The sequence below is a fragment of the Pleurodeles waltl genome, chromosome 9, assembly GCF_031143425.1.
Source record: "Pleurodeles waltl isolate 20211129_DDA chromosome 9, aPleWal1.hap1.20221129, whole genome shotgun sequence".
Classification (NCBI taxonomy): Eukaryota; Metazoa; Chordata; class Amphibia; order Caudata; family Salamandridae; genus Pleurodeles; species Pleurodeles waltl.
In genome coordinates, this window is record NC_090448.1 from 157,834,873 (window position 1) to 157,852,366 (window position 17,494).

Below are 17,494 nucleotides of genomic sequence, written 5' to 3' on the forward strand. Positions count from 1 at the left end.
CAGTGCTGCTTTGACAGGATGACCACCTTCATAGACAATCAGTCCTACTGGAGGAGTTTTGGGACCTTGCAGAGCAGGAGTTGTCATATCTGGGTAAATATGCCCTGGCACACAGATTTGGCGAGGATGAACGTCTTGGACATACACTGGGACACCTCTTGCACCCTAATCTCTGTAATAACCATATTACAGAACTCTTGACCACTGCGTGTGATCTGGTGTTCGATTCCACTAGTATTATTATGGAATTTTTTAGTTATTACCAACACCTTTATACAGCTTGCACAGTGGCAGATTCCAATGAGATCTTGGACTACCTGGCTGAGGTAGCAATGGTGTGGTTGTCAAATGGGCTACAGCAGTTTCTGGCTTCGCCCATCATTAGAGAGGAAATAAGTCAGGTAATCGATGCACTGGATGGCTCCAAGGCCTCAGGACTAGACAGCCTAACAGGTAATTGTTATAAGGCATACAAACACATCCTCACTCCTCCCACCTCCTTGAAATCTATGTAGAGTCTCTTGCGTCTGGCTCTCTCCCCCACCAGTCTTAGAGAAGCCATAATCACGCTGCTACTTAAGCCTGGTGAGGCTCCTAACTTCTGCACATCCTACCGGCCACTTTCAACCTTGACAACAAGTTTCTTGCTAAAGTCATCGCTATACACCTCGAGTTGTTAATGGAACTAATTATATCACCAATACAAGCTGGCTTTGAACCACATCAGTCCACCGCCCTAAACTTCTGGACAATTTTTGCTGTGCTGAATTATATCTCTCCAGATTTCCCCACTGCTGTTGCTCTTCTAGATGCTGAGAAGGCATTTGATTTGCTTGAATGGCCTTTTATGAAGGCGACATTGTTCAAATTGGGTCTTTCGCAAGGCTTCCTTGATCTAATCATGTGATTATATTCCAGTTCGGTGGCCCACTCACACATTAATGGCTTTATCACTGCCCCGTTCTTGGTGTTCAGGGGGACCCGACAACGCTGCCCCCTGTCAACCTTAATTTTTATAGTTGCCCTGGAACCACTTGTCAGGCAACTGTAAGAGAAGCACTTATACCATGACTTGAGGTTCCAGCATAGCCCACCTCTGATTTCAATGTATTCTGACGATATTATTTTGTTTGTCCGTGACCCTACAATTAACCTTGCTGTACTTATTCGTGAAATTATCAATTTTGAGGGCCTCTCAGGACTCTCTATCCATTTGAACAAATCAGAGCTCTTCACGCTCATGGACGACACGTGACCAAGCACACTGAAATATACCTTGACCTACTGTGACATCGTGCTCTACCCGCAAAGAGAAATGGTGATCCACCTAAACTATGGCCCGGCGGTTGATGGACTAATTACCCAAGTTGAACAATGAATTAAATTACCATTGTCCATGGCAGGACGTATAGCTATTAAAATAGTAGTTTTCCCCCATTTTTTATACTTGTTTACCAATATAATGATCCCCTTAAAAGCTTTTTCACAACATTGTGTAACCTTTTACTTCACCTCATATGGGCAGGTCATCGACGTAGGTTGAAGTGGGAAATTATAACGCTCCCAAACGACAGTGGCGGATTTGGTGTCCCAGATCTCCATCTCTATTTTCTGGCTGCACAATGTCATTTCTCTTACTTCTGGTGTGACACAAACGCTCACCTACCATACCTGGGGCCAGAGATAGATCAGACAGGTCAACTCCCACTTTCTGCTGCCTTGCCGCTAGGACTTACGAGAGATCCTGTTGATATTAAAACACTGTCTTCTACTAGCTGGGCTTGGACAAAACTTTGACGATATCTGGGTGGTGGTACACACTCCTCCCCAGCTATACTCAGACCAATAAGCGCGTGCCTCCCCTTAATACAGGAAAGACTTGTTCAATGTTTAATACAGAAACATGACTTACATACCATAGGGGATCTTTTGCCAATGGGCACATTAATACACACAACTTTCTTTCCACTATGGGGGTTTCCACTCATTTGGACCATGTTATACTTTGACTCTTACATGACACATTACGAGAGAGAATCCCCTCATAACCAGTAGCCCCTGACAACTTATCCTCTTTGTCACTTATTATCTGGACAACTGAGAGGTCACGCTTGGTCTGCCTTCTTTATCAAGTTTGCATTGCTTTGAAACCCAGTTCCGTGAAAGCCCATTCAGCTTGGGGACAGTCACTGTCAGACAAGACTTGGTCCTTTTATTGCGTGCAGCCTAAGCTTGTCTCTTCTAATTATAGACATATGTTGCCTCATTATACGTTTCTCCACCACGTCTATACCACCCCGCAAGGATTGGCAAAAATTGACCCCACCCATTCCCATGAGTGCCTGAAATACCAATCTGTCCACGCTGATTTTCTACACCTCACATAGGCCTGTCCCAAGATTCAGTCATACTGGCTCCAGATCCTGGCATTGCTCTCCAGTATGATAGAAATCCTGTTAGAGTAGACCCCCATCTGACACTCCTGGGTTATGTTAAGCCTTTTCCACCAGGCTATCACTCATTTACAGCAATAGCATTGCTACTGGCCAGACCCAGAATAGCCATTTGTTGGGGCAGTGGTCGGCCACCCACCAAAAGTGAATGGTCAAAAGACATGATTTAGTGCAACACCACCAGTGAGGCTATGCTGCACTCCAACCCCTCACCTCGAGGCCTAAGGGTGTTTGGCAGCCTCTGCATGACTATTTACTGACTGAGGACACTGTGGCCTCCAGGAAGGACACTGTGGGAACCTCACACTATGTGCCCACCATCGACAAGCCCTGAGGGTTTTTGAGATATTTTACATTATTTGTTCACCCCCATTGAACGCCTACTATCCGGCCCATCTTCCTGACACCCCCCTTTACCTCCAAGTGCCCACTTTCCACCTCATGTATTGCAATTGCTTTTTCTCTGCATGTCATATGTGTACTTGCAGCTGCTTAATGTGTGGCACATTCCTCGATGCTTTTTAGGGTCGAGCGTGCGCAAACGCTCTGGCCCCTGTTGTAATCTCTCTGTGGGCTTTGGTTGGTTTATGGGCTTGCCTTTTAAAATTCACTTGATTTCATTAGTGAAAGGCATACAGATGTCATGCCTTTTCCGGTGTTTAGCCCTCCTCTAGAGCACCGGTAAACTACAGAAAACATACAAGGCTCTGTGTATACCAAATGGCTTCTGCACTATTTATTTTTATTTCCTACGCAGCGCGATCTCGCTGGTCAGTAGTGGCGCACTTTGCATGACATCAACCCTGTTACATAGATAATTCTACTTTTGCTGGTTACATGGATAATTCTAATTTTGCCGGTTGCATGGATAATTGCACTTTTGCCGATACATTTTACTGCGAGCAAACTCCTGATTCCTTTTCTGTGTCTCGTTCACGCGCATGGTGACCATCGGCTCGCATATGAGAAACTGTTAGGAGTTTAGAACGCTAATAGCTCTAACTCAAGCAAATACGAGACCCATTGCATTGCAATTTCTTGTTTGTATTTGTTTCTTCTTCCAATAAAACTGAAAATACATTTAAAAAATAATAAAGAGGAGTCATGCTATGGCGGGGCAAAATTGGGTAGAAGCAACAAATGACAGAAGCCATAATTGGAAGACCCTGTATGGTGGGACACTACACTGAGAAGAACAATTTGCACTGAGGATGAGGCTCACTGGAGTAAAGCCACACAGGCAAGAGGAGATTGTACAAGGAAAGAGAATGAACTAGGGAAACTCTAATTGGGAAGGACAGTACATGGAGGGATGAGGCTATGTTGGATAGGAAAGGAAAGGCTGCACAGTGGTAAAGCCACAGTGGAGGAAGGGTAAAATAGGAGTACATATGATGCTTTCTGCTAAATAGCAAGTGGAAATTATTTGCAATGGTAAGAGGAGTATTGACACCACTAAGAATTGAAATCATTTGTACTAGACATTTAAAGATGAAAAATGACAGCCCAATTACATGCTACATTTGCTATGTCTGATATAACAACATTAACAAATGTAAAGTTGGAAAATTAGATGAAATGTACGTAAATAATAAAAGGAGATGGAAAGTTGTACATATACTAAAAAAAAAATGTTAATACTGTAAACATATAATAATGGATATGACAATGTATATGATTATAGTCCATTACTGACTCAATATCCAAGATCAATATCTAAATGGGAAAACACAAGCTGTAAACATAAAGGTCATAATCACATTCATTGAATACACATTCGTTTTTTCAGTATGAATTGTTCCCACATTAAGTTTTAAATTAGAAGATATTTGAGACAATACTACATATTACCTTCCCCATTGCTAGATAATCCAGTCCATCAGAGCAGTTAAAGACAACACACTGCACAGCAAGCGCTTTGGCTAAATCTTTTGTGGTCTCCGTTTTGCCTGTGCCAGCGGGACCCTCTGGTGCACCCCCAAGATTTAAATAAAATGCTCCAATCTGCAAAATGAAATAAGATGAAATGAAAAAAAACTGTCAAATGAACTCACCACTTCTGAGTATTCCTGATTGATCAGAAGTAAGAACACTATCATGGAAATTCACAGAGTTATAAACTACCTACCACATTTCAGGCCTTCTGAGGAAATGCCCCAAGGATTTCGAATTCATAACCACCATCCATTTATCAGCCAAGCACTCTATAGCACTTTGAAAATCATTTATTGTCGAAAATCCTTTGACACTCTAATGTAATAACCCCCCTCACACCTGTTAATACAGTACTCACCCTATTTCAAGTACTCTTTAAGTAAGATCCTTGTGTAGATTCCAAATGCAGTCCTTGTCCTGGCTCATTTGCCAAAACACTGCATGAATAATGCTTATGTTGATATGTTCCCCCTTTACAAGATTTGATATATTATTTATATTTAATGTATTTCACACGTACAACTTTTTCCACTAAGTCATGTTGAGAAAGTACTCAGGTTAAATTATGAGAGTGGTGGGGAGATAGGTGATATGACTGTACAAGTGGCAAAGATGGTGAATAAGACCTATAACTTGTTATTGTTTCATACACAAATAAATAATTAAAACATATCGAAACAATACATGCTAGTAAATGATCAGAATATATATAATTTATCATAGGATATCTGAAGAAATTGTAAAACTTTATAAATATAACCCTCTTAAAATGTATCTCACACAAAAATGAACTATATTAATATTGAAGCAATACAAAAATGAAGCACTTGCAATAGGTGCAAGAAGGCCCTGATCCACATAGAAGTCGGACATCCCAGCAGGTGTAGATGTATACCTTATATATGGGAGGCTGAGATTTCCAACTTGTGGGATTTTCCACAGAGTCTACCACCATATGTCAGGAAAATCTAAAAGGGATGTACTCATCACCAATTGTTTTTTTAATAGAAAAATGATATCATAATCTAAAATACAAGAGTTCATTGTGCAAAACCCAATTGAAAGAAAGACATATATCTCCAGCAAACAAGATTTTGGGTCACAGTATTCATGGGGTAGAGAACTACATACATTTTATCCACGGATATTAATTTAGGTTATGCATATATGCCAGAGAAATACAAAGGCCCTAGTTTCCTGGAAGGCACTTGTATTCCTTAACTGTACGTATTAGGAAAAGGTTTGTTCCTGAAAATTAGCAAGCAGTGGGTTAGTGTATACATGGACGTAATTTAGGGGTCGCAGGCGCGACCCCTTGCTTGTCCCTTGCGACACCAGACCCTGCCTTTTCGGCACCTCACGTCAGAGGTGGCAAAGTCAGTGCCGCGAACACATAGGCATTTCGTGCTAAGAATGGAGTACAATTAGCTTGAATATGATCATTCCTGTCAGATCAGGAGAGTCAAAAATGCTTTTAAATGTATGTTGTGTACGAGCTTGCGGGTAAGAGTGTGTTTATGGAGGCGACAGTGTGTGAATGTGAGTGTACATGTAAGCGTGTGTGTGACTGAAAGGTCAAATGGTGTGTGATGTCACTTCCGTTACGTCTGTTATTTCTGTGAATTGACGTTCATGGGGATTTGAAAGTTCAGATTTTTTCCTTTATGGTCAACGTTAAAATTATTATTTCGTGTGAAACCCTCCATTCTCCCTGGTTGCCTTATGAACTGAAAGTGGGGTTTTGTATGTTTTTTCTTACAATTTAATACAGTTACTATTGGGTAGCTCGGGATTAAAGTAGCATTATATTGAACTGTAGGAAACATAGCTAATCGATTTAACCAAAACACATATCTGTATCTGTTTACATCATTTGTACTGATCATCTTTCCCCATTACACCCCTGTGGAAAAAACAATACACACAACCCCTTGGTGTCATAAATGAAGAACGAAGAAAATTAGATACATTCTACACAGGCAATCAGGATTTTTATGTGGTATTTCTCCGTTTTTTACAGGGTGTCAGACAAACTTATGGGGGAAAATCTTTTGTGTGCTGGTCTCACCCTGGTGAAGTGACAGACACAATACCTACACCTGAGTTTTAAAACTCTAGTTCAGAAAACAGTATAGCACACCGCGGTAGCAAAATCCATATTAAACAGTCTTGAGAGCTGTATTTATTAATGGGTGCCAATACAGGGAAAACACTCCCTTGGCACAGGCCAAGGTAATGATCTATAGCTTACACGTTTTTCATGGAAACTCATTACGGCCACCAAACCTGGAATCCTTAAACAGTGATAAAGACCACCGTTTCAGGCATGACTCCATTAAAACCAGTCTACTATGTTTTTTTTTTTTTTAATAAGGACACACACATTATGTATTTTCTTCTTGATCACAAAGAACACAAAAAACCCTTATGGAGAAAAAAATATTATTTCGGAATACCGTGGCCAAAGACATAAGCTACGCATCGCGAACTTGAAAATGAGATGATCATAAACCAACCCTCAGAAGTCAACCTCCATATCTGCACATCGTTTCATCCTGTGAAGTCGCCATGTTTGTTTCTAAAGCATCGTGTGACCAGTCACAGGAAAGATCCTAACATTCTTCTGCAAGGTAAACGAGGGTAAAGCAATCCCTGCTGAGGGCATCTAAAGGAGAGGGGGGATTGAACTATATAAAATAACCTTTGCAACTGGGTAATGTCAGATATGTTGACCGGTGCCACTTTTACCTCAGTAGCAAAGCGTAAAATAATTCAGCTCGATACGTCTGAACACAATCAATACATTGAAAAGAAAACAGGAATGACAGCCACTCTCTTCGGTTTCCAAAATGCAGGGTGTTATTTACCCAGAATTAACTAGCTTGACATCGAAAAAAAGCACATATGTTATAGCAAGTGTTTATCTGAAGTTATTCAAAACGCAGCTTGGAAGATCTGCTGAAAGGCATACCAGAGTTCGGTAACATCGGTCTGTCAGAGGAGTGATGACGAGCCGCGGGGAGTTGCCCAGATACTCGTAGGCGTACTTCACATTGCAGTTAATGATGCGCACGCGGGCATTCTCGTCTTCCCAGGAGTACCGCAGCTGCGCGAGCCACTGGAAGTCCGTATCATGTGAGACACCTGCACATAACAGAGGAAGTCTTGAGCTGGAGCCAGCAAAATAATGTTTTTTTCCACAAGGATCGAAAAAGAAATGTTAGGAATTATAACATCATATTAGCATGTCGGAAATCACTTTAATAAGTCAAATCTTACTTTTAAACAAGGTTGTTTCCAAGACTGATAACCGTTTTCCGTACATTATACCAAAATAAGTATTTAGAAATTTGAGAACAGCGCACAGGACTGAGAGACGTTTCTTCAGCATTTCGCCAATTAAGAGCATCTCTTGGTTCGTTAGCACAGAACCATTGGGTGGACTTTGGGCTTGATAGGACTGAACTTTAGAAGTTGCAACCACTATTTGCAGTGCTTCGGAAAAAACACGCCTGAATTGAGAGGAGATATTTATGAGTGGCGCCCGAGACTATCGATTATCCACTCTTAATAGTCACATCTAAGGCTGGCAAGATCCTACGTGTTCCAGTAAAAAAACAATCACTGAACATGTCGTAAATGGAACTGTAGGTGGGACGTAAGACTAACAGATGCCCTGTAAAAGGCTCACTCATCCCGGTAGGTAAATATGCAAGAGGTATGGGTATGTCATAGTTGACTGTGGGTTTTTGCTTGTTGTCAACGATGATTACATAGAAGTCACCGGTGAGGAGCGAAGTTTAGTCAGGAGGTCAAAAGAACTGAATTGTCACACACGTTTTTGTTTTGCACAGGCTTGTTGTCATCCTGCCTGGACTGTTTTTACGGGGGGAACTCCAGTTTTTCTTGTGAAGAGATGGCTGCAGGTTCTTTAGGATGTAAGTTCCCCATTTGAGCTGCTTTTGTGGAAGTGCTTAGTGGATCACTTTTTACGGAATCATCCACAGACCAGGGGCTTTCCTCTTAGTAGGTTGTTTCTTCATCTTGAGTACATACAGCGCCGACCTAATTTCCCTGTACCTCAGAGTCTTTCAATGAAAGGTTTTACAAATGTCACAGCGTGAAGCCTTGTGCGCTGGATAAAGCAATACACACACTGATCATGTGTGTCATCAGTAAACATTTTTTCATAACCACAGGTAATGCAGGATTTGAAAATATATTTTTTTCTGTCAGTCATGTTGACAGTTGGTGACATAGGAAACATCCTCCTTGTCCACAAAATTGAGATTTCCCAGAAGATCACCCTCACAGCAGACTGAAAGCTGAGAAGCTGAAGACAGGGCTAGCTCACCTCCAGGGCTGACCAAGAAAAAATTAGAATAAAGTCACTGAAAGATTAGAGCACAGCTGTTCTCAACGACTCCCTCATTCATCCCATCAGCAGGTCCCTTAAAAGTTAAAGTGCTCTCAGAAGATAGAACAGCAATCGGAACACAAAGACTTATCACAACGTTAGTTCAGTCTCATCATTGGTGAATCTTGGCAAATGTGATCGCAGTTGCGCCACCCTGTACGGAGTTGAGGAGGGTGACCCCTCCCAACAGACCCAATATGAAGGGAACTCTTGACCACCCTAGAGTACTTTCGAAATTGCAAAGAGCCTACACCCAGTTTGACAGACTGCTGGCTAAACCCCTATACCTTGTTTATTCACCCCCACCCCCAATTCCATGCTATTTGTTTTCTATGCTCGTATTTAATTTTCTCCCGATTTAATTTCATTTATTTCTGCCTTTGTAGAAAATTGCTGACATAGTACATTTATGTTGTAAATAAAGTGTGTTGCTAAAATAAATTTGAATGCATTTGAAGTTGTTAAAAGCAGCCTTGAAACATTCTTGAACATCATCTACATAGTATTATATTACCAACTAAAAGCAGCACAACAGCAGTATTAAGAGTAAACAATACTCTTGTTTACTCTTAACTTTTTATGGGGATCCATAACTTTAACTTTTTGTGGGGATCCATGAAGGACTGATGCAACACAACAGCCCGTTCAAGAAAAGATGCAGACTGGGACAAGGCAGGGACTACATACCCCGTTCCTTGACTAGACTGTGTACTTCTTTATTCCTAGATCAACAACTGAAGCAACCCAGCTTAAGATAACCAGCAGCACCACGAGCCAATGACCACAGCTAAGACATGGACTAGCATGAGAGATTGCACAAGATGTTATGATTACACACGACTGTGCCCCTTCAAGAAGCAGAGACCTGATAAAAGTCCCAGGCCTGTGTGTCAACAAAGGGGCAAAACACATGGCTAGTCATCCGTAAAACACGGATGCTGACTCTAATAAACAAAGCTATGATGATGCAGACTCCCAAAAAAGTAACTCTGCATTTCTTAGGAGCATAAGTGAAATTATGTATTGATTAATGTTATAAGAATTGGCAGTGCCCCTATGCATGCATGCATAACAGCCTAGGAACCCCTTACCTAATCATTTGAATAGACAAGGACAACATTAATGTTATTCATGAGCTAAGTGAAAGCACTCTCCACTCATGTATATGACCCATTGAGGATTAGTAGCCCTCACCTTTTTCTTGTGAGTGGACCATTTCATCACTGTTACAGTTCGCAATAACCTTAAGGCATTTCAGGTTGCATCTAGTTTGATGGGCCTGGATCTTCTTGTTACACAGTGCTTTAAGGGTTCCAAGCTCAGTTATTTTTCTGGCTCCTGGCGCCAAGGTCCTTGAATACTGTACTTAGCTTTGTTTGCTTTTAAAACTGGCTCATTCGATGTCCATTGTGACTTTGTGTATTTTTTCTCATTTCCTGACAAGTTTTTCTCCCCTTTTCGCAAAATGCCATTCCTTTTTGCAAACTGTCCCAGGTGAGGCAGGAAAGATAGGGCCTCATCGTGTATGCAGTGTCTGCCTCGGCATTTTGGGTCCTTCTGGATTCTCACAATCCTAAAAGGTGTGAGTGCTGCTGCACCGTCTGCAGGTGCGCTTTGAGATCTCGAAAGAAAATCTTCCAGCATCGACAGGAAGAGAGGCACAGCCAGCAGGGATCTCTCTCTGAAAGGAGATATGAGGAGCAATGAGTGTTTGTCCACACCTCGCTCTGAGAGGATGCCCACGGAGGGAGATCAAAAAAGAGATACCAGAGACAAAAACAACATTCCCAGTTGACATCCACGACCCCACCGTCGGGAAGAAGTTTTGTACCCACTTGGCCTTTCATTGTTTTTAATTTTAACGTTTTTTATTATTACTATTTATATATTGTTATTTGTGAACGATGATTCACAAAACGTTACTCTCATGGGTCGTTAGCGGACCTCCTGCCAGTTTTGTGAATCTGATCCCAGGTCCGTGAACTCAGCGAAGGGCCCAACAAGGGTAGAAGAGTGGCTGCTGTAGGATTTATTTTTGTAGCAGGGTTCATGTGCAACAGAGCCTTGCTGCAGCTCCACAAGACCTGCCACAGATTCTGCAAACTCCACTGCAAAACATATATATATAAAAAAAAAACAAATGTGCCCAATTTGGAGGTCTCTTTGCCTGCCCGCTCCACTTTAGCTACAGGGGCAGGGTATGGTCTGCATAATCTGTTATGGATCCTTCAGTTTTTTGGCTTATCCCCCAACTGGCATATTTAATTTACTTTTAAGTCTCTAGTAAAGCGGTACTACATGTACCCAGGGCCTGTAAATTAAATGCTACTAGTGGGCATGCTTAACTGATTGAACCACCCAATTAAGTAGGTGTTTAAACATGTTTCAGGCCTGCCACTGCAGCTTGGGAGTGCAGTTTCAAACTACTATGTCGACCTTTTGCTAGGCCTGAACCTTCCTTTTTAATACATGCTAGCCACCCTTATCGAAGGCCCTGCACAGCCCAGAGAGCAGAATACAAAGTTAGGCATGTACATTTAAGTTTTACATGCTCTGGTAGTGAAACACTCTTAAATTCGTTTTTCACTACTGTGAGACCTAACTCTCCCATAGGCTGACAATGGAGTTGCCTTATTACATTAAAGATGTGATAATTTCCAAATGTAAACAGTTCATGTTTGGTGTCTTAGTCTAACTGGAATGAAAAATCCTGTGAAATTAGATTTTACAGTACCATTTTGAAAAAGCCACTTTTAGAGAGTTGACATTTTCCTACCTTAGCCATTTAGACCAGATGTACAAATATTAGGAATATTATTTTCCTAATTGTGATTATCCCTGAATCGCAGTTAGGAAATCGGTATTCCTAATGTATCAAATTCGTCTATTCCCAAATAGCGATTCCTACTTAGTAGGTCGCAAATCAACCTAACTCATTAATATTAATTAGGTAGGTCGCAATTTGTGACCCATTAGGAATTGTAGCCTTACCAGGGATGGTGGCCTGCTGAGATTAGCAGACCACCATGACTGCTGGCTTGCTCTGCTGACTTGATGCCTGCTGCCCTCTTGCCTGGGTGAGGAATCCCAAAATGATCCAAGAGCTTGTTGGCTGGCCTCCTGACTACAGCCTCAGGGACAGAATGCTCAAACAACCTTGAACCCAGCACTTGGACTCTGCCATCAGCGAGTTCTGTCCTACCAAGTGGTGCCACCCCAATCCTGTACCTTTGGAAGTGGGCCTAAAGATGCTCTCTGCCAGCCTATCCATGGATCCAGAAGAACTTATGCATCTCCTCTGCTTCACAGTGCAACCCCGAGGAGAACTGATACATTTCCTCTGCAGCCAGGGTTCTCCCGACACAGGCCCTTGCATAGCAAATCTCTAATTGATTGCAGCCTTGACAACTATACAGGTCCTTGCATCACAGCCTCACAACTCCTAGGAATGGACACATTGCCTCGGCTGCAGAATGCATCCTCAATGCCAGACTTCCCCTTGTAGCCCTTTCTACAGGATCTTCGATGATGACGCAGGATCTTGCATCGCAGCTCCACAGTACGTCAAAACCGACGCATCGCCACGCCAACATGATGCATCCTTGGTGTCGGACCTTGCAATGCTCTGCAACCAGGACTTAAGGTACTCTCATTTAGCAGGCCTAACTGGGTCCCTGTAGCCAGCCCGAGCTCCATCACGAACACCTAAACTTGTGACTTTGTCCAGGACCAGCGCTACCAGATATCCACAGTTGGCTCTTTGCGCCTTTAGCGCTATTTTTATTGAAATCTTAAAAAACACATATCTCTGGTTCAACTGACTGGGTTTTTGATATTTTGGTATTGTTTTATTTATAAAAAAATAGCCTATTTTCCTAAACTGGCGTGGGATCCTTTCGTTGTCTGTTTTCACTGTGTTACTGTTTGAAGTGTTGCACAAATACCTCACACATTCCCCCTAAGTTAAGCCTGACAGCTCTGTGCCAAGCAGTCAGGGGGTGGAGTACAGGTTAATTTAGAGCTTGCTTGTGACTTCACCTTGAATAGGATTGTTGTTTCTGCTTTAGTAGGGTTTTACCCCCCTCAAACAGCAACTCAAAATATATATTACATGATCTATGTAATTCATTCATTTTATTTATATTTATTTTGAGGTGAAGAGCCCAGTAACCTCACCTTTTTATCATGCTTTCTTACTTTTGAGTCATCCAATTGCATCCTATCAACTGGCTTACCTAAAGTGGAAAGGGTTTAAATTGCCTAACAGTGGCATTCAAGGGTCCTTATACTTCAAGGAGTACCTTCCAGTCATCCGTTTATGCATACAATTTATAAATCCCATATAGGCATCCTACTGGGATGGCATCATCTTCAACAGTGAAACAGTTGCCAGATCAAGCAAGTTCTGGGCCTCAGCACCACTACCATCTGTTTGCGATCTCAAATCATTAAAAAATGACACCACCAATGGCTCTATTTCCTAATGAATATCCTTTAACAAAATAAGTGGGATCCGGTATACGAGAAATTGTTATTTAGTTCACAACATGGTAGTCAATACAAGGCCTTAAGATCCTCACTTCTTTCTCTGCAAAGAACAATGAAAAATCCCTAAAGTTTACCAGAAACGTTTTAAAATACTTTTTGTGGACTGTCCTATAGATATTATCAGATCCATTTTTTCTGTGATGATAAGCTTGATATTTTGTCATCTGAGCTTTCCTTTCTCTGAATCAAATCTATGGGGAAAGAATAGGTTTGATGTTCTGTTATCATACTTTATGCAGATTTGTAGAGTGTACTATCCCCTGCAGCATATCCAGGCGCTGATGGAGTAGCTGGTTGTTCTTTTTTAATGTGAGTGGGAATCTTGTGGTAGCTGATTAGCAATAGTTAAGCTGGGTCAGAGTTAGTTCTCTCTGGGCACTGCTGGTGTCTACACTAGTATTGGAAAGGTATAAAGCATCTTTTTCAGTCTATTGAAGGATGGTGCTAGCACAAGAGCCCTAAAATGGCATTCAAATAAAGTTAAAAAAGCATGCATCGTAAGAGTTCATACACCTTCTGGTTAGATCATATATATTGGCACATGAAATGAAGCTGTGCATGGTGTCACCCAAATTGAATACTGGGCTATCTATGATATGTACGACTATTGGTCAGTAGATCCTTATAGTTTAGAGGTACTGAAATAGATAAGGGCATCTATAATGACTTCTGTATTTGTCAAAGGGCCACTGGGAAAGTAGGAATACATTAGGCAAAATATTCATGATGCATTTGCTAGTAATGATCAAGATTCTTCAGTCTACTCACCAGTAGCAGAGAGGAAACATTAAAAAGGTAATTAATTAGAATTTCAGTTCTCCATCAAAGGAACGTTTGCTAAATGCAACCGAATATCTCGACATTCACATAGGATTCAGAAACATTTTCTAATTAAAGTTTCTCTTTTAAAGAACACGCTGGGCTAGATGTACGATCACTAGAAATAGCCGTTACCAAATAGAGTTTTTTGGCAAATCGATACTTGAAAATCGCTATTACTAATATTTAAAGGCATTATTTAGCCCCTATTTCCAAAATAGTGATTCAAAGTGGGTCGCAAATATACCCACCTCATCAGTATTAATGAGGTAGGTCACAATTTGTGACACACTGTGATTTGCTGCCATCACAGGGATGGTGGCCTGTTGGGCTCAGCAGACCACCACGTCTGTGATTGCTTTTATATAGGGCAAATTTTTCGTTTTTCAACGAAGCCTGTTTTTCTTTTTAATGTGTTTAATAAGAAAAGTTTCATTTATTTAGGAGCAGGCAGTCGTCCCTTCGACCACTTCCTGCTCTTAAAACATATACTTTCAACCTTTCTCAGAGGGGAAGAGGTCCCGTAGCGACCCCTTCCAATTTGCGAAAGGGTTACCACCCACTTCGAGTAGGTGGTAAAGTGCTATTGTTTTGTGACCACATTTTGATAGCAAAACATTCTTACATACCAATGTGAATCGGTATTTGGAAAGGATGCCATAAACACGCCCCTTCCAAATACCGATTCGCAAACTCAAATTGTGATTCAGTAACAGTTTACTAAATCCCAGTTTGGGCTTTGTACCTTTGGACATGCATTTTTGCTTTCACAAATGTCACAATTCTGCAAATCGGGCCGTTTGCGACCTTAAAAAGGCATCATACACCTAGCCCTATGTTTTTAACCAAAATAAATATTTAAAACGATGCCCTTATTAACTATAACACCTTGGTCATATTTTTTTAACTGCTTTTTATTTTTTTAAATAACCTCCATGATCACTACAACTATTCTAAAAAAAAATGTCATAGTGTATTTTCTCTTTGCACAATGGAAATGTATAAAAAAATAAATGTAGCATACACTGCCTTCGGTCTTAACAAGTAACAAAAGCCTGCACTGTGAATTTAGGGCTGCAGGCTGACCATCTCATGAGGACCTATGGGAGTATCTGCCTCCGCCCTGGCATTCGCTGTGATTTCTCTATTCACTTTATGCACAAAGCTGATGAAAACGCAGAAAAATCACAAAGCAGCTAGCTATTATTGAGGCAATCAACGCCAAAGGATCTGGCAGTTTGTCCCTATCAGTGCTGCCATCAAGGTACTCAACGTCATAATCACTGAGGTTAGGGAGAGTGAAGTCAAGAATATGGTACACTTTGCCAGGGTTGATGTAAAAGCATACACTGTCAAAAGAAAGATGTCAAGGAGATTTAAATTCCCACATTGTGCAAAAAAAATATTCTTGTAGGAAGCAAAGTCAATGATTTTTCCTGAGGGACTCCCTCTACAGTGGTCATCAGAAGAAAATAAACAAGTCATACTTGGTTCATGTTTTATTGCAATCCTGGATTCTTAGTAAAGTCTACAGATAGAAAACAACCCAAAAAATTGTTATGAAGCCATTAAATAGAATTACATGCGGTCATGGTACCTGTCATGTACACAAATGAACTGAAGATGTATGTAGGAGATGCCATATATGCCTTTTGGAATCATCATGCTCTCCTGGCATCGCATGACACCTGACAAACTCTTGGCATACATATGGAGAGCACTGGTACCTCAGAAAAAAAGAGGTAAATGTTTTAGAACTCACAATCTTGTGAATAATTCACAAGATGTAGAACCAGCAAAAGAATATTATGGCTACATTTAAGATCTAGTATGGTGTGAGGTCCTGGCCCCAAGTGTAACAACACGCTGCTTTAAAGATGCTAGTCTGAAATGAAGGGCATATTAAAAAGTTCATAGTTTCAGCATTAGTGACCTTTAAACATTTTAGTATGGCAAATAGGAAAAAAACAACATACCGGTCTCAATCATTTCATTTACAACATCTCGAGCATGCACATCAATGGTTACTAATGCTCCCAGTGTTGTTCGGGTTTGCTTCGACAACTTTCCTCTCACAAGTTCAACAATGTCATTAAGCTGGATCTGAAGCTTTTCAGCATAATTCCGCAAGCCCTGCACATAAAAAATACACACAATTGTAGTAATATATCATACAGAAACAGGCAGATTAATGGCTGCCTAGATGCAAGCATGCAAAAAAAAAACAAACACATGAAACACATTTTGCTAGCAATCAGTGTTACAAAATGGCATGCGGCCTTCACAGTTTACATAATTACGATGTTTTCCTGAGGGAAACCTTTGAAGAATTACCACACATAATTGAGGCATCTGTTCAAGGAGACTCTGATATCTTTGCCAAATGAAAGCAATGTAAGCATGAGTGATATCCTAAAACAAAAAAATCTTCAGAAAAGTATATTAGTGCACTGACAAAGGTAACAGGCAAGTACTAATATTCCCAGTAATTATCATAATGTGGACAGGACTTCAGTTTATCATCATCAAATTATATTTCTTCAAATTATCAAATAATTGTACATAAAGAGAGTTGTTTTTAAAAACAGAATAGATCAAGTTACATATCTTTGTTAATTGTCTTTCTTGTGGGTGTGCATTTTCCTACAGATTCCATATGGGCACCCTTCCACTAGGCAACAAGTTGGCTTTGCGGAATAATATAAATCACTGGTGATACATAGTACTGGGTTCCATGGATCACACATTTGGTTAGGTCACATATTAAAAGGCTCAAGAGTAACTTCTTCTGTGAGCTACAAATCATAGGTCTGAATGCTAGATGGCCAATTTAGCCTTCTAGATCAGTACATGGATTAGAATTAAACTGAGTAATGGTGGAACACAGATTTGTGTGGTCCATCCGGATCTGAACGCGCAAACTGTGCACTCAAGGGAGATAAACCCTCACATCAGGTCAAATCACTCTCAGATGCAGAATTGACCTCTCCCCTTGGACAAAAGTCATTTATTGATAAATCACCCAGGTGAACCCACAACCCTGAAGATAAGCATCAGTGCTTACTGAGGAGGCAGAGACCTAAAGTAGTAGCCCACCATTCTACTGGTCCAATTTGTCCACCAAAACAGAGACTGAAGAGAGTGCTCTCATGCAAAGACAAGCCAGAGAATCAGAAAAACAGACAGTGGCGGTGAAGCCTAACAAATGAAGCACAGCTCTGACAGGCTAATGGTCAACAAAATCTGAGATGTGTGACTACTTGAGAGATGTGAGTCTAGTCTATTTTAAGAAGGGAAAGTTCAGAGATGGAAAGTGTTCAGA

General features: G+C 41.0%; 1 protein-coding gene across 1 annotated transcript in view; it reads right to left on the reverse strand.

Annotated features, from left to right (window-relative positions):
• Positions 1-17,494, reverse strand: part of DNAH12 (dynein axonemal heavy chain 12) — a 937,015-nt gene that overhangs the window by 638,381 nt on the left and 281,140 nt on the right. The window contains exons 24-26 of the mRNA XM_069206470.1: positions 16,149-16,305; positions 7,360-7,532; positions 4,305-4,457 (exon numbers count right to left, since the gene is read on the reverse strand). Coding sequence (XP_069062571.1) covers positions 4,305-4,457; positions 7,360-7,532; positions 16,149-16,305 — 483 coding nt within the window. The remainder of the gene's footprint in view (positions 1-4,304; positions 4,458-7,359; positions 7,533-16,148; positions 16,306-17,494) is intronic.